At 40.9% G+C, this 18,675-nt stretch overlaps 1 protein-coding gene across 1 annotated transcript in view; it reads right to left on the reverse strand.

Moving 5' to 3' along the window:
* MAP3K12 (mitogen-activated protein kinase kinase kinase 12) overlaps positions 1 to 17,062 on the reverse strand; it is a 28,756-nt gene extending 11,694 nt beyond the window's left edge. Inside the window, exons 1-7 of the mRNA XM_070934937.1 lie at positions 16,594 to 17,062; positions 12,267 to 12,450; positions 9,453 to 9,644; positions 8,200 to 8,358; positions 7,653 to 7,811; positions 1,321 to 1,429; positions 289 to 398 (exon numbers count right to left, since the gene is read on the reverse strand). Coding sequence (XP_070791038.1) covers positions 289 to 398; positions 1,321 to 1,429; positions 7,653 to 7,811; positions 8,200 to 8,358; positions 9,453 to 9,644; positions 12,267 to 12,450; positions 16,594 to 17,062 — 1,382 coding nt within the window. The remainder of the gene's footprint in view (positions 1 to 288; positions 399 to 1,320; positions 1,430 to 7,652; positions 7,812 to 8,199; positions 8,359 to 9,452; positions 9,645 to 12,266; positions 12,451 to 16,593) is intronic.
* Between the last annotated feature and the right edge of the window lie 1,613 nt (positions 17,063 to 18,675).

The raw sequence follows: 18,675 nt of genomic DNA on the forward strand, positions 1-18,675 counted from the left end.
AGCAGATGCAAGGAATATACGTCATTATGTATAAACTTATCATGACAGGTGGCTGCAATCAGCCATTCCTGGCTCTGCATGGAAGTGTCAAGTCTAGAGTGGGAGGTTGAAAAACACATCTTAAAGGGTGACAAACCACATTTTTAGTATCACAAGGAAAAAAACCAGGGACATACATGTCCATATAGCCTCCAGAAGTGTAACTCAGCTCAGATGAGACCTTTTATTTATAAATACATATATAGGTATCGAATCTTCTACGTTTTAATGGTTTCACACCTGCCTTACCTGAGTTCTTCTCGCCGCCGGTGGATCAACTCCTCTTCCAAACGGTGTAGACATGTCCCCTCCGATTTGATCTTTTCGAAATGGAGCTTCACTTCTTCTCGCCATTCAGCCTGGGAAAGAAAATAAGAGCTCTGTCAGAGTATGAATATTCATAGACTGGAATAGATCAGCCAAGGGGGACTGTTTGGATAGACATAGTAACAGGTTAACCAATGGGGACTGTTTGGAAACTGAAACAGTATTTGTTTGTATGGGGCCATAAGAGACAGTTTGGAGTCTGGGCGTGGCTTTGACTTGCTGAACTGTATATAAGAGTTGGCTTGGCCTCTGTAATGTGGAGCCTCTGTACAATATATTTGCCTCTGTATCTCTCTACTCTGTAAAGACTTGCTTCTATTGATATTGCTTCTGTGTTCCTGATATTGTATGCTGAATTCTCCTGTATGGTATTGTATATAAATAATAATAATAGTAATAGTAATAGTAATAATAATAATAATAATAATAATAATAATAATAATAATAATAATAATAATAATAATAATATTTTTTTACCGCCCTTCTCCTGGAGGACTCAGGGCGGTGTACAGCCTATTAAGAATAAAGAAGTTTCTTATGTAATTTGAATTTGAAGTTCATTTAATTGTGTCTGATTGTGTGTGCTGCAACAAACTCTGACAAGCTCCATAAACTCATTTCCTGAATTCTTCTGGCTCCAGGCCTAGAGAACAGAAAACTATTTACAATGGTGCTACTCTTGTAGATTATGGTACCCCCCACTGCATGGTATCCGTTCCATAATGAGAATAATGAAAAGTAGAGCTATTCAGCTCTCAGCAAAAGATGTATTTGTTGATCATCTATTTTCCTAACTAACTTATTGTGAAAAGTTGTTTTATCATTTCAGAGATTAATTTAGTTTGTTTTTATGTTATTGTTTATATAACTGCATTGTAAACTACAGCATAACATGAAAAGAGGTCTAATACATTTTTAACACAATTTAATACTAATTTTGCCAAGGAAGCCCACCTGGGATTTGAAGTACGTTTCTTGCGGTGTGGACAGCACGTCAGCAGAGGCGATGTCAAGGTGCAGCAGGATCTGACGGAAAGATGGGCGATTCCGAGGTTTGCTATTCCTGATGAAGGAAGGCAGAATACACTGAGGGGAAGGCACACAGTGTGGATTTCTAGCTTGTTTGGTGGTGTGGTTAAGTTGTTGGGCCAAGAGCTGGGAGACCCACATTCGGGTTCACCTTTTAGCAATGAAAGCTCATTTGATGTAGGGAGTAACAAAGACGACCCTGAAGAGATACATGGGAACTGCTTCCTAGGCAAAAGGGGATGAAGTGTTTTTTTTTTTAAGTCCAGGAGAATGAGATAACATTTGGAAATGGCTCAGGCAAACACCTCCCTGATGTAGTAGAAGAAGGGGGAAGAGATACAACACAATCAGACTTGCAAGATTCTGTTATTATAGTCAGTCTCAGTAAAAGTAGTTTTAAGCTTGCTATGGAGTTGATTTCCAGGTCGATCAATCAATTCAGTTTATGACAGTCATAGACCAGAGACCAGAACAAATAAAAACATTCTGTAAATATACAATTAAAAATTCTAGAATAAAATAATAAATAACAGATAAAATCTATGATAAAATCCAGTCAGTCAATTTGGTTGCTGTTAGTTGCGAAGTTGTGTCTGATTCATCGCGACCCCATAGACAATATTCCTCCAGGCCTTCCTGTCCTCTACCATCCCCCGGAGTCCATTTAAGCTCACACCAACTGCTTCAGTGACTCTATCCAGCCACCTCATTCTCTGTCGTCCCTTTTTTCTTTTGCCCTCAGTCGTTCCCAGCATTCGGCTCTTCTCCAGTGAGTCCTTCCTTATCATTAGGTGGCCCAAGTATTTGAGTTTCATCTTCAGGATCTGGCCTTCTAAAGAGCAGTCAAGGTTGATCTCCTCTAGGACTGACCGGTTTGATCGCCTTGCAGTCCAAGGGACTCGCAGAAATCTTCTCCAGCACCATAGTTCAAAGGCCTCGATTCTTTGGCGCTCAGCCTTTCTTATGGTCCAACTTTCACAGCCATACATTGCAACTGGGAAAACCATAGCCTTGACTATACACACTTTTGTTGGCAGGGTGATGTCTCTGCTTTTTAGTAAACTATCTAGATTTGCCATAGCTTTCCTCCCCAGGAGCAAGCGTCTTTTAATTTTTTGGCTGCAGTCCCCATCTGCAGTGATCTTGGAGCCCAGGAAAATAAAATCCATTTCTTCCCCATCTATTTGCAGGAATTGAGAGGGCTGGATGCCATGATCTTAGTTGTTGAGTTTCAAGCCAACTTTTGCACTCTCCTCCTTCATCCGCATCAAGAGGCTCTTTAGTTCCTCTTCACTTTCTGCCATTAAACTGGTATCATCTGCATATCTGAGGTTGTTGATATTTCTCCCAGCAATCTTAATTCCAACTTTTGATTCATCTAGCCCCGCTTTCTCATGATGTGCTCTGCATATAAATTAAATGGCAGGGTGACAGTATACAGCCTTGCCAGACTCCTTTTCAAATTCTGAACCAATCAGTGGTTCCATGTCCAGTTCTCACTGTTGCTTCTTGACCCGCATATAGGTTTCTCAGTCTGTCAAATACACATAGTTTAAGTATACTAAAAATTACAATCCATAAACTATGTGGCCCGTAGTTAGTTTAATACTAAAAGGGGAAGGAATAAGCAGTGCAATGGATTTGCCACATTTGTTGTATAAAATAGCTACGGTGGATTTGACACGTGTTTCCGACGAATCCCCAGTGCTGCTGTATAGATGTGAGGGCGATCTGGCTGTGATATCTGTCACCCCATTGATCGCCAGGGTTGATATCCCAGGTGTTTCTCTTCCGAGTGAGGCAGACCCTTGATAGCTTTGTCAGAAGAGGATATTTAAAATGCAACTCATAAAAACTGTTATGTATTGCATCACTCATTCTTGAGGGCCAGTCTTCCTTCAAAGGAACACTGATGGTGGATATGCATGGTGGGTGGGTTTCAAAAATTTTAGCAAGGGGTTCAATGCCTGGTTACTGGGTGGGCGTGGCCATGATGGGTGTGGCCTAGTCAGCTTTCTGCACTATAGCCGGGGGGGGCATTTTTACCCTCCCCGGGCTCTGGAGGCTTTTGCTGAGCCTCCGGGAGGGCAAAAACAGCCTCTCCAAGTTCTGGAGGCCTTCCTGAACTTCCGGTAGGCCCGTTTTTTGCCCTCCCTGAGCCTCAGGTGTGCCCTGCACCTACCTGCATTCAAAACGGGCCGTGTGGGGACTCCTGGGAGGGGAGGGGTGGGAGGGTGGGATGGACCAGCCAGGAGTGGGATTTGGGGGTTCTCCGAACTGCGCAGAATCTTAGCTAGAGGTTCTCCCAAACCCTTGCAAACCCCCAGCAACATTCTTTGTATGTTGCAAAGAAATACTCCACTGACAAAGTGTAGTTTCCAAGTTTCAACACAAAGCCCAGCTGCTTTTTTTTCTTCTTCTAATAAGGCAGATGTTTAACAAAGAAGATCCTCAGCTTCTAAAATTGCTTTGGTCAAAACACTCAGAAGAAAGGGGTTTTACTACTGTGTTTCCCTGAAAATAAGCCATTTCCTCTGGTTAGGGTTAGGGAGACAGAGCTGGAAATCAGGTAAGACGGCAAGAGGAGCCCCATCTTGCTCCACGTGCCCCAAAATAATAAGACCTCCCCGAAAATAAGGCCAAGCGCTTATTTCAGGGTTCAAAAAATATAAGACAGTGTCTTATTTTTTGGGAAACATGGTATTATGGTTGGCACCAACTCTAGTCACTTTCCACAAGCAACTGAAAATGGAGTTCTTCCAGAGGATACTTATAATGATGTCAGACGTGGTCTGGAATGCAAGTTTTTATATTTTTGACTGCACACCTTTTGTATTTTATCTACAGGTAGTCCTCGACATACGACCGCAGCTGAGCCCCAAATTTCTTTTGCTAAGTGAAAGCGTTTTGCCCAATTTTATGACATTTCTTGCCACAATTCTTAAATGAATCACTGTACTTGTTAAGTTACTAACACACTTGTGAAATGAATCGGTAACCCTGGGACACTGCAACTGTCATAAATCTGAGTCAGTTGCCAAGCATCTGAATTTTGATCATTGTGACCATGGGGATGCTGCAATGGTCATAAGTGTGAAAAATGGCCATAAGTCACTTTTCTCAATGCTGTTGTAACTTCGAACGATCACTAAATGAAGTGCTGTAAACCGGGGACTTTGTAATTATTATTTATTGTTTTGTTGAATGTTGTGATCCATCAAGAGTCTGGTTATGATTGTGGTAGGATATGCATGTGATAAACAGACAAACAAATAACCAAATAATCTTGAGTGGAGATACATCCACAGAAGGAGAAATTCCAAGAATGTGACAGCTGCTCTTCTCTGTATAGCTGTGCTCCATTTTGGGTATGACAATGCATATATTGGTGTGGACTTAAATTAAAATGTAAACTGTAGAATTTAGAAACTGGCATGTGGTATTAAAACTCGCTATACTGTGCATTAGTATAATATTTTATTTCTTGGAGTATTGTCTATTCTATTCTATTCTATTCTATTCTATTCTATTCTATTCTATTCTATTCTATTCTATTCTATTCTATTCTATAGAAATAAATGTTCTTTCTGCTATCAATCAAACTTTGTATCATGAGTTTTCCTTAGTATGGTCATTAACTGCTCCATGTATGGATAGTCCTCACTTACCAACCTCAACAGAGACTGACAACTCCATCACTAAGTGGCACAGTCATTAAGCCAGACATCACACGACAGCGCTGTTTTGTGACATCAGTTGTCACTTCCTGATGCGGTCATTAAATAAATCCCCCACAGTCCTTAAGTGCAACATCACATAACCAATTTCATTGTATACATGATGTACAATGCTTTGCTTTGCTTTTTTTGCTTTTTTAATTTATATGCCGCCCTTCTCCGGAGACTCAGGGCAGCTTACAATGCGTTAAGCAATAGCCTTCATACTTTTGTATATTTATACAAAGTCAGCTTATTGCCACGACAATCTGGGTCCTCATTTCACCTACCTTTGAAAGGATGGAAAGCTGAGTCAACCTTGAGCCTGGTGAGATTTGAACTTGCAGTAATTGCAAGCAGCAGATGTTAATAACAGTGCTTTATACACTGTACTACAGGCTCTTGCCTGTAGTACAGGCAAGACAATATGACAATAAAGGCTATACTGACAATTATGACAATAAAGGCTATACTGTGACTTGTGACTTCATGCTGGCTTCCACATTGACTTTACTTGTTGGAAGTTGGTTGTGAAAGGTCACAACAGTGGTGGGTTGCCCCCGGTTCGGACCGGTTCGCAAGAACCGCTAGTAAAACCGGCAGGAAGCCCCGCCCACTGACCCGGATGTCGTCATCAACGATCTGTGCATGCGCAGCACGATCCTGTTGCAAACCAGTAGTAAAGGTAAGTAGAACCCACCCCTGGATCACAAATGGTGATTGAGTAACCAGAGAAACTGCAATGGTTGTAACTCTGAGGAATGGTTGTTAAGTCTTCATATTCAACACCCACATAACTTCAAATGAATGATCGGTAAGTGAGGACTAGCTGTAATGTAGGAAATAGGAATAGAAGCTCATTGGGTTCCAGAGTAAGCTTCTATTATGAAGTATTTTTTTCTGCTGTGTAATCTACCTGGTCTTCAGAAATAAGTCAAGGTGAGTTCTGGAAAGAGGTGTGTTGCTCAAACGACACCTTGAGACTACCTTTCTCTCTAAACACAACCTACTTTATAGGGTTGTTATGGTATGATAAACTGGAGCAGCTTGCTGAAGAAAAGATGGCTCTAAATTAAATATATATACTAAATTAAATATATTACACTATCTGCCAAAATGCTGTCCATCTCTGCGTATTATTTTAAACTCATTCAATAAGATCTGCTAGTAAACGTCCTTTTTAAAAATAATATTTCTTGATGTCTCCAAGGAATTTGTGAAGAGCTGTAATCTGGAGGATCACAGTTTCTTTAGCTCAGGTGTAAAGTAAAGGAAACCTTGATCCTAATAAAAAAAGTGAATTCAACATATGTAAAGAGAGGGATTCCTGGAAAGATATAATTCATAACAAAAAAACATATGACATTTTGGGTTTCATATGACATAATTGGGTTGATATATCTCTGTCCCGCATGAATAGAAGCCAGAGAAGTGTATCTGAAAAACAGATTGTAATTTTTTTTCCCAATTATATATCATGAGGAAGAAAAGATGTGGCAAAAGTCAGGCATTCTATTAGATTTAATTGGGCCTTCAAATTCTATTAAAACATTAATACTAATCTTCGCAATCTAACACTCTCTATAAATTTTAGACTGCAATCCCCATCAATCAGAGGCAGGACTGTGGAAGGCTATCAGATGCTGGAACATATTCCTAGGGAGCCCCAAAATGTGGAAAGCAGCATTAATATGTAAAGGCTGATAGAAATGTTCCTGTATGGTAAATACTCCATGTGGTTGTAATGGTGAATAAGATAGACTTCAATCAATGTTTATTGTCTTTAGGCCTATTTAAGGAGGCCATTCCATACATACACAAAAAGTATTATCTGGATCACTGCAGGACCAAGACAAATAAATCAGATTGGAGGATATTGTGTCTCAATTCTCTGGAGCTTATATAATCTTAATAGATTATATAAGAAGTGCTTTCCTCCTTTAAAAATCTTCTGAATTTTGAATTTTATTTAGTTGGGTTTTAACTGTTTTAATTTAATTTAATTTAATTTAATTAATTCAATTTATATGCCACCCCTCTCCGAAGACTCAGGGCTGGTTTTTTTTTTAATGAAACAGGATTGCACTCCCCCCACATTTTTTCTCTCCCCCAGAGCACAATGTAGTCTTTCCTTTCCTTCTTTCCTTTCCTTTCCTTTCCTTTCCTTTCCTTTCCTTTCCTTTCCTTTCCTTTCTTCTTTCCTTTCCTCTTTCCCCACAGACATGCTGCTTAACAGACTTCACAAATCTCCCTACAATTATGCATAAACAGCCATTCATGTTACCATGACTTGTTTATATTATACATTCAAACCACTATAATCCTGCCTTGGCCAGAATAGGAACAGGAAGGGAAACAGTATCGTATGTATGTATTTTCTCCCTTCCTTTTCCTTTCCAAAAAGACAGGGTGGATTTAGAATTTTCATTTCTTTCAAGCTATAGCTGAGCAGGGCCTGGCCCTGGACCAATTCTGGAGGCTAATTCTTCCTCCCACAATTTATCCCAAGTTGCTGAGAAGTGATGTAACTTGGGAACTCACCAGCACTGCCTCAGCAGAATCTTGAAGCCATCTGGGCAACTGGTAGGCACAGGTAGATGGAGGCTATTACTGCCCACTCCCCAGATGATGGCTGAGGAGTCCACATCCTTGTAAGGAATCTCTCCGGTCAGCAACTCCCAGAGAACAACCCCAAAGGACCTAGGTGGGAATGAAAAGTCAGTTGAGTAGAGGAAGCCTCTAGCATGAACAACCATTCTCAATGGGCTTCCCCTTTTACATTCTTTTCCAGCCATGTCTTCTTTCCAAACAGAACCTCTACCTGGGAGTATATACAGGTGAGATTAGGAGTAATAGACAAATACATCTAGAGGGCATGGTAAATCTGTACATGAATAGGTATCTATTACTAAAGCTTGATGGGAGTTGTAGTCCAACACACCTTTGTTTGGGTATGTGTTGTGTGGATGACAGAAGCCAGAGCCCAACACATCTGGGGGGGGGGCACTGGGTTGTCCTATACTTTGGCCACCCACTCAGACCTTCCCCATTCTCTCCACTGCCTCTCTTTTGGGTTAGCTCCCCTCACCAGATGTCAACCTTCTCAGAAACAGGCTCATTCCGAATCACTTCAGGGGCCATCCAGGCCACAGTGCCAGCAAAAGACATCTTGGTGCTCTTGTCACTGAGCTCTTTGGAGGTGCCAAAGTCGGAGATCTTCACCACATCATCATATGTGATCAGCATGCTAGGAGAAAAGAAAAGAAAAGAAGTCATGGTTCCTTCTGAGAGACAAAGTGCTCTCTGCCATCAGTTAGGAAACATAATATATGAATAAACCCCTTTGTGAAGAAGGATTTTTTCCTCCTCCATGGAATAATAATAATTTAATAAATTTATATGGTACCTGTCGGCCGTATCTTAGAAACTGTGGGCCATCTCTTCCTAGAAGGTAGCAGACAACTTTGCCACAAAGGTTCTTTATTTGTGTGGTGGCATTTTAAAGGAATATAGCATATCATCTACTTCTTTAACCTATGTTTTATTGAATGGCTTATAAAATGTAATTTTCCTCAGTTATTTACAACTTTGTTGGAACATCTGGATAATCCCATGCAATTCTAATGTGACTTATTCCTAAACCAAGGTTTACTCAAATTCCTCCTACTGCCCCTAGACTACAAAACACCTGGAAATCACAAAACAAGAATGATTAAAAAGGACAAGACATGGTTACAGCCCCTGCTCTTATTTCTTCAGCAAAAGTAGCGGGGCGTCTAAGCTCTGATTGAGAAAACGATGCCCTCCTTCACCTTAACAGACAGCGCTGCAGCTGCTGCCCCACATCCTGTTTTTTGACTGATAGTGAGGGAGGGCAGTGCTCTTCTTGGAAACCACATTTAATTATGGAAGGGTTTTGTTCACATCTATTCTTTGATATACTTTTGTCACCTTCACTATTGTCTTCCCTGAAGTCTAATTTATGTACAGGGTAAACTCCTTGGAGATAAGCATTGTTTCGTTTGCTTATTTATGAAACTCTGAAAACCCCACCTCCACTCTCAACATACCGGAGAAGCATCCATCACAGAAACAGTGAATGCCCTAGTTGTACACAGGCATGAAAAAGAATTGTGGATGAAACCAGTGACAGGGAGGTAGAGCAGACTACCAAACCTCCCACTTAACTGTCACATTTTGAGAGAGATTTTAAGCTTTCAAAAATGGCAGGTTTTGTTTCAGTAGGAAAACACCGACTTGCCCTCAGTAACCCGGAGTTCCTTGCCACTGCCTGCCTGGCACCATGTTAGTTTCCTGGAACTATTTAGCTCCCCTTCTTACTTGGGTGACTTGAGGTCTCGGTGGATGATCTTATGGAGGTGCAGGTAGTTCATGCCACCAGCGATGCCCATGGACCAGTCCACCAACAGCGAGGGAGTGACTTTGCGTCCAGCACGTAGCACCTCATAGAGTTGGCCCTGGGCACAGAATTCCATGATGATGCAGTAACAGGGAGCCTGGGTGCACACACCCCTGCAAGGAGTGACAAAGGACAGAATAAGGATGGGCTAAAAAGGACCAGCAGGATACTTTACAGGGACAGAGAAATAACACCAAATACTGCAAGCTTAGCATGCTCTTTGAAGAGTTATTGTGGAATGATGATTTCTGGGGAGACAAAGAGCCAAGATTCACTTCTGCCTTGTGCCCCAACAAGAAAGCCTAATGTTTAATATGTGACAAGGGCTGCTGTTGTTCAGAGACAAGCAAAAAGTTATCCCTAATGCTATGAGGTACTTGTGGGAAATTATCCAAATTAGTGAGCATGCTGTGGTCCAGAACCTTTTTGTTTTGCAGCAGCAACAGTGAGTTGGGGGTCCTTCTGCAACCTTCATTATGGATCGAACCATTGAAAATATAAACATTCATTCACCTATTGTAGAGGGTGTAGGGAATGCCCTTGAAGGACATGACAAAGAGTCCCTACCAAGGTCATGGTCAGATAAGAGGGGCTTGAATCTTTCTTAAAAAACTTGAGAAAATGTCTTACACAAGCCCCATCCTTAGTTCACATGAAGGGTGGAAGCAGACTTGCAATAGTCTGATATTATAGTTATTACAATATAAGTAGTCCTGATCTAAAATCAATTGGTTTCTTTGTCTACCTTAGGGTTGACATCTATATATGAATAGACTACTGGAATATGAAATATCATTTCTAGATAGATACTCTTTATCTATTCCGTACTTGGTGACCACAAAGATATTTGGGACTACAATTCTTAGGAGAATCGGTTTGGTATAGTGGTTGAGGAATGAATGTAGAAATTGAGAGAATGTGAATTCTAGTTCTGCCTTAGGCACAAAGCTGGGTGGGTGACCCTGGGCCAGCCACTCTCTCAGCCCCAGGAAGCAGGCAACGGCACTTCTGAAATCCAAAAGAAATTCTAAATACTTGCTTAGGAAGTCGCCAAGAATCAACACTCACTCAAAGGCACACAGGCAACCTTAGAAACACCCAGCTGTTAGGAAATATAAGAATTATAGCCTAATATATCTGGAAACACTTTGGTTGGTTCTAACAAGACTGGAATTATGGGGATTGTAATTCCAACATTTGAAATAGCATTACTTGTTTTATACAGTATTACTTTCCTGTTTCTTTCCAGTGAGAATCAGCTAAGGTCACACTCAATTCCAAGAAATGTGGCAGAGCCAAAATGAAACCTAATTGTGATGCAATGAGCATTACAATTCAATTTACATTTGTTCATTATAGCTAATATGATTACTTTTTCAGTATCCAATAATCTTCTCCTGCCATGTGAAAAACTACAAACTAAGGAGAGGCTGACTACAGCGTCCAAGATTTTGTCTCACAAATTGTCCTGATTTAAAGAAAAACCAGGGCCGATACTGGGAAGTTATGTTCCAGAAAAGGAAGTATGACAGTGAAGGTGAGCCTATGACATGTGTGTCAAAGATAACATGCCACGACATTTTGGATGTCAGCGTTCACCAACACCTGACAAGTATTCTCAAAAACATGCCCCATCCCTGTGCAATTTTCGGAGTCTGCAAAGGCTGCATAAGAATGAAGGGTGTTGACACGTGGCCTCCAGACCCTCTGGAATTTGTGCAAGAGAGCCATGTTCTTGCATGGCCTCCTGACCCTCTGAATAGGGCATGTTTTTGTGCAGTTTTTGGAGGCTGAAGAGGCCGCAGAAGGGCATTCTCTGAAGCTATTTCAAGAACAAAGTCCTTGTGCAACCGGAGCAGCCTCCTGTAGCTTCAGAGGCCTGTCATCAGAAAGAGAACATAGTCTAAAGGTAGGTGGTACACGGCAGATCTTGGAGACTGCTGGGCTGTGGGGACAATTACATCATTCCCCAACATTTGTGTATTTTGGGAAATGGTTGCAAGGCAGCCTTTTTGAGTGGCAGTGATGGTACTAGAGCGAAATCGAGGCCCGGTTTTCTGCTTCAGGCCTAGCCTCAGTGCTGTTGCCAGGTGCCACTGTTCAAGGTGGTTTAGAAGGGGAGACAGAGAATTGTTTCTCTTTTATTTGGGAGGTGGTGGTATTGACATACCACCAGAGCCAAGTTAAGTATTTTCTGAATTTTTGACATGCTGAGCTAAAAGATTCGCCATAACTACACTAAAATAAGTGGGACATGCACAAATTGTTTTTTTTTTCTATCCATACGGTCTATGGCTAGAAACGCAGCTGATTGCTGTATGTGTTGTATGATTGTTTGTGCTATATGTGTTTAAGGGTGAGGGAGAGGGACTAAGCTATGGTGCTTGGCAAAGACATTTGCCCTGTCCAATTATAGCAATAGCACTTAGACTTATATACCGCTTCATAGTGCTTTACAGCCCTATCTAAGCAGTTTACAGAGTCAGCATATCGCCACCCTAACAATCTGGGTCCTCATTTTACCAACCTCGGAAGGATGGAAGGCTGAGTCAACCTTGAGCCTGGTGAGATTCGATCTGCCAAACTGCTGGCAGCCAGCAGTCAGCAGACGTAGCCTGCAGTACTGCACTCTAACCACTGCGCCACCGCGGCTCATGTTCTGAACTATGCTCAGAAAGACTTCATTCTTAAGAAAGGCAGGGTCAACTCCCTCTTGGCAATGCTGCCCCACTCACTTGAAGGTGATGATGTTGGGATGCTTGAGTTTCCTCAAATGTTTGATATCCGTCTCCTTGAGGTCTCGCACCTTCTTGACTGCAACTTCCTCCCCATGGAAGCGTCCCAGGAAGACAGCACCTTGTGCCCCACTGCCTACCCATTGCAAGTCCATGATCTCTTCAAAGGGTACCTCCCACGGGTCTGCATGGAGAAGAAAAGAAAGTGGTAGCTGTGGGTTGTTCAGAGGAAGGCAGGTTTTTATCCACAGGGCAAAAAATCCTGCATAATGTCATTCAGGAATAACCGAAGTAGTGCATATCATTGCAGAAACAAATGTAAACACTACAAAGACATGGCATTCAATAAGCCAAGAATGCATTTAAAAATAATAATGCCGATCAGGTTTCTAGCCCTTGCTAGTATAAAGAGGACTTGTAACAACAACAACACTGCTTAGATTTACATATATACTATGCAGATACATTACAAAATCCCAGGAGCTAGGTTTTTGGGAAGAATTTGATGTGTATGAAAGACCAGAACCATCTAAAGAACTGGCAGCTGTGATTTCACACTGTCGTATATATAATAACAGTAATATAATTTTATACCCCATCCTACTCCCAGTGCCTATAGTATAGCACTCTGGTAACGCAACTTCTTGTTTGGAAAAAGGGAAGAAAGGATTTCCAATGATGATAGGATGGAATAATCAGTCTAGCATCTTGTTGCTCACGCCCTTTGACCACAGCTTTTCTTATAGCATCACACAGTCACATTTCATATGGATGGTTCCATTTATCTTGAGTGTCATAAAAAGGGACTGGAAGAAAATAAATAAGCAGAAAGTCCAAGATTTAACTCAAAGTTTGAAGAATATTCTGCATTCCTTCATGTTTTTTTTCAAGGGGGAAAAACTATATGAAGGGCATTCAGTACCCCTGAAGTATTTGTTACCAGTAGAAGCCACTGAATAAAAATGAAGGTAGCCTGTCTTAAAGTATGTTTGAGGAAAAAATAGCTGGAAAATTCATGTTCAAACTGAAAAACCCACACCCAATATTTTGGCTGATTGGATCCGTCTGGGGATTTGCCCCTCTTAGTGACCTTTCTTGATGCTTCAGGTAGAATGGTGATCAAACAGATGTTTATTAAGCCCTACTTCAAAGGCAGGGAACCTGAACCTGTATGCAAGTTGGATTTTCTTTGCCTACAACACCAAACTGTGCTGGATGTTATCATAACGTAGGCATTTCAAAGAAGGGAAGTCTCCCTCCCCACAACTTCTTTTGTAAAGAAAAACCAGGATCAGGATTGGGAAGTTATGATTCTGGAAAAGACACAAGAATGTTCTAAGTATCTAATTTTCTACTTAATCAGAAAATGGATGTGATTGCTCCCAGCTCCCTTGGTCCTGTCCATTTTGTGCAAGTAGGTGGGAATGATTCTTTTCAGTTGTCTCTTGGAAGAGAGACCCTGCTTTTCTTGATGTGCAGGAGAAAGTAGAGAGCATGTCTATCTTCTCCAAGTATGGGAGCTGAGCTTCTTCGAAAGAGACTTTCCTGCCCCCCCCCCCAAGGATCTGGTTTTAAAAACCTTTCTGTCACCAAGATTACCATCTCTAGATTTTGATAGAGTTGCACTTCCCAAAGCAGACCTTTTAAAATAATTTGAGGGCTCTCCTGGACTCTCATCTCCTGCTCAATGAGCAGATAGCGGCCATGGCCTAGGAAGGCTTTTGCAGAAATCTATCTTTTGTGGTAATAACATCCTTTCCTAGCTTGTGAGGCTATGATCACAGCCACTCATGCTCTAGTGACCTTCTAGTCAGATTATTGCAATACATTCTCCATAGGGCAGCCTTTGAACACCTGTTATTGTTGTTCCTCACTTTGCCAATATAATGCCTCTGCTCTGCTACTAGTAAGATTCTGGATGCAATTCAAGGTGTTGACTGTCATATATAAAACATTATAAGGCTTAAGATCTGATTAACTTTAGAACCTTTTCTCTTGTTGCTTCTACCTGGCTAGTAAGAACTGTCTGAGTTTGGTGTGCTCCAGATCTGAGCTATAAAAATGTGACTTTATGGGACACAGTGGGACCTAGGAGCTGTGTCTTCTTTGTAGTTGCACCTACTGTATGAAACAGCAACCCTCTCCCTCAAGATTTGAATGGCCGACTATGTTAGGCTTTCATAAAGCTGTGAAAAGCTGGCTCTATCCAGCAGGTTCTGGAGCAGAGTATAATGGTTTGTTCCAGTGGGGAAATTCAAATTTTTTTACTACGGATTCTGGGGGTGTGGCTTTGTGGGCGTGGTGTGGCTTTGTGGGCGTGGCTTTGTGGGCGTGGCAGGGGAAGGATACTGCAAAATCCCCATTCCCTCCCCACTCCTGGGGGAAGGATATTGCAAAATCTCCATTCCCACCCTACTCTGGGGCCAGCCAGAGGTGGTATTTGCCAGTTCTCCGAACTACTCAAAATTTCTGCTACGGGTTCTCCAGAACCTGTCAGAACCTGCTGGATTTCACCCCTGGTTTGTTCCATGTAGTCTACCCTGATGGTATAATCCTATGGAGTTGGTTATCCCCGATGCAAGGTTATGTAGTATTATTGTATAGTTTGTTATTTCTTTTGCTTTAAATCCAGGCACGTGAGCTGCTTAGAATACCTTCAAGTGACTGAGGTGGCATGCAAAATAAATACTGTAAATGATCATATTCTTTTTGACTCAAAAGAGAAAATAATTTCGGTATCTGCAGCTTTTTACTTTAGAGTCATGACCCCTTCATCTGCTCTTCTCCTTAGAAGCTGCAACGTCAGGCTTTCTCTGATTTTGAGAAACTTCAGTACTAAGCAAGTAATAATCTAATCTAATCAGCTCAATTGTACACAAAAAGCTTAACTATCAACAAATCTGACTGGAAAAATAGAGGCAAAATGGCCATGCCACTTTGGTCTGGAAATAAAAACTGGGGATTCAAACTACCCAGTGACTGGAAAATTTGTAAAAAAAAAATCTCTATAGGATTTTTTTTTTTTTTTGTAAGATTAAAGTGTTAGGTATTTTTGATCTTCACAATTGCACATGGACAATTTTCTAATCTCCTTCTCTTTGAGTCTCTAACAGTGCATTAGTTACCTGGAACATTTGGTATTGACAAAGTTGATTTTACCAATGTTTTCAGGGTTCAAAGGCAATACTCTAGATTGCTCATAGAAACAAACTGGCAACTAGCATAGCAACAAGCATATCTCTATTAAAATAGTTACAATTATGTCCATTTGGCTAGTACTCATTCAAATTCTAATTATGGCACTTTGGATCAAATTCATTTCCACTCAATATATAAAGACAGCTTCTTATATGGCATTATTTTGGCCTAATCCCCTAATAATTATATGAATAGTCACTAGAGCTTCATTCCTCATAAGTCTGGTTAGCCTGTAAACTAAATTTATAACGAATTCCTGACACAGATAGAATCAGAAAATCAAGAGTCACCGTGTTCTTGAAGGCAGCAATGGATGAAAAGAATCATGCAAGAAATCACTGACTCTGGGAGAAAGCCTTGATCCAAACTGAATCCAAAGTTCCCCATTGCCCCCAAGACTGATTGAATTGCCAATTGCATTTGGAAACATGTCTTGAAAATAGGGATATAGAAAATTCCTTATACTGAATCAAACACCTAAACCAATATTGTTCACATCAGGCTGCTGTATCAGTGGTGAAATCCAAATTTTTTTACTACCGGTTCCATGGGTGTGGCTTGGTGGACATGGTGTGGCTTGGTGGGCGTGGCAGGGGAAGGATACTTCAAAATCCCCATTCCCACCCCACTCTGGGGTCAGTCAGAGGTGGTATTTGCCAGTTCTCTGAAGTACTCAAAATTTTCGCTACTGGTTCTCCGAACTGCTCAAAATTTCCACTAACGGTTCTCCAGAACCTGTCAGAACCTGCTGGATTTCACCCCTGTGCTATATCCTCCAGATGTTTTGAACCAAACTCACAAAAATCCTTGATGTTTGCTAATGTATACTGGTCTGGTGAGAACTGAAATCTGAAGGCTATAGGGGCCCCAAATTCCCTACTCCTGATATGCATGTCTGGAAAGAGTTTTCCATGATTTAAAGAAGGGTCTTTCTCAGCTCTATCTGGAGATTCTGTGAACCAACTTAGACCTTTCTGTATGGAAACCATGGAGCCCAACTCTCAGCAATAGGATTTGCTTCATAGATTATAATCAGAAGTCATTATTGTAGGATTCTTTCAACTGATAATGTCCACTCTTGCTCCTGGTGGTCACCATGTGGTCACCATGTGATCACCATGTTTCTCACCTTCCTGCTGCTGTTTGTGTTCGGTGGAATATGCTTTGCCAATCATGGTCCAGACAGGTTTGAGGCAACCAAAAAGCCCTTCCAGAAAGCCACTCCCTGTCTGGCAGTGGATCCGTACTTGGTCAGCATGGTAGCGGGTGGGCCGGACTTCAGGATTCCCAACTCCAGCTCCTGCGCCAGCTCCGCCCCCTCCCCCACTACCAGCTTCATTCTCGTGGAGCTGCAGCACGCTGTTGGCGAACTGTTCGTGGGTCTCCTCGCTGGGAGTGGGACTGTGTCCACCACCTCCACCTCCACTCCCATCTATGGGCAAGACATCTCGCAACACACACTGTGTCGGCGTCAAGTCCTTCTCAGGGGTGCAGTCCGAGGCATCTGGATCCAACTTCCGTAGGGAACTCTCCGTCAAGATAGTGTTGAAACTGCCAAAGGAGGGGGAAGGTGTGCGGGTCTCGTGCAGGCAAGCCATGATGGCGCGTATCTTGGGGTAATGTACAGCTAGTCCCTAAGAGGCAGAAAAAGAGAGAAAATGAAAGGGTCATGACAACTAGCAGGAATCAAGAGATTGTAGGATCTGCAAGCCAAGTTTTCACATTAGTTAAGTAACTCATGGAATATCAAAAAGAATTTGGAACATGGAACTACAGGTAACCTTCAACTTAAAACCATTTGTTTAGTGAATGTTTGAAGTTACAACAGAACTGAAAAAAGTCACATATGACACATCTTTTTTTTTTTTTTTTTAAAAGCACATAGTCACACATTTAGATCTTCTTGTACTGCTGTTTTCTGTAACAGAAATCCTCATGATTTGTGAGAAACTTTGCAGGAATACAGCATCTAATGTTGTACAAAAGCCATGTTTTGGTGCCTGGAAGAAGTAATCCTTAAGCAGAAGTAAAGAAGAAGAAAATATAGATAACATCTTACCTGAATTAAAGAAGGAAGTTATTGTAATGTCCATTAAAAAAAGCACTCAACTTTGGTTATAAAAATATGCTTCAGTGTCTAAAATAACTTTTTATTTAAAAGTAGATCTGACAAAGAATTTAACTTTGGGAATGATTTCTAGATTACAATTTTATATGTAGATTTGTATCACAGCCAAAATTTTGGTTTCCTTTTACAAAAATGCTTCATATTTCAGCTTTATAGGATTTTCTAATCTTTTATGATTTCTACTGTGATGGCTACTGTTTCTGGCATTTATAGTCTTGGAGCTATACTTATTTTTATTTTTTTTAAAGTGATATAATACATCATGAAATAATTTCTATGATGCTTGTAAAGTTTATATATATGTAGCCTACTTTCGATTCCTCTTCTCTACCTTTTTGTCTATTTATTCAACTTTTAATATGTTCAATAAAATATATTAAAAAAGAAGTGCCAAGTCTGTGAATTTTATATAAAAACATACAATTATCTATAAATTCTGTATATATGTTGCCTATTGAAAATCTAAGGACAACTTTAGCAAAAAGGAAAGTGGAGAACAGGACTCCAAATCTTACACCTCTCTTTTTACCAGTTTCAAGCAGCTCATGTTACCTCTGGCTATAAATATATAGCCTTGGGACTTAACCATAAAAGATCTTTGAATATTAATATTCATAAACAAACATTTTAATAATTGGTTACTGAACTACACATTCTTTTGTCTCACATTTCAGATGCAGCCTAGAGAAGAGGATGCCCAAGTGGATGGTTGTACCATCAGTTGATGTGCATCAGAATCAGAATAGAGCTGGAAGGGACTTTGGAGGCCTTCTAATCCAGCCCACTGCTCAAGGAGAAAACAGGCATGAAGCCATTAGAAAGCAATGCTTTGACATGTGAATGATGAAAGCAGCTTTGCATTTGCAGCCATGCATTTTGTCTCCTCCTCTGGGATACCCTGGTGTCTTTTCTCATTTTCACTGCCTTAATTCATTAGCTGTCAACACTTTGTTTCTATCTTCCATGTTTTGTTTTCTCTTGTAAGACATGCTCCATACGTAAGTAAACAATCCTTTAAGGATGGTGAGCATACTTGGAATTCTGAGAACACAAGCAGAGAACTCTCATAATGCTGTGGAAAAA

This window comes from Pituophis catenifer, unplaced genomic scaffold (assembly GCF_029215685.1).
Source record: "Pituophis catenifer annectens isolate HBS135680 unplaced genomic scaffold, rPitCat1.0.hap2 SCAF_2, whole genome shotgun sequence".
Taxonomy (NCBI): Eukaryota; Metazoa; Chordata; class Lepidosauria; order Squamata; family Colubridae; genus Pituophis; species Pituophis catenifer.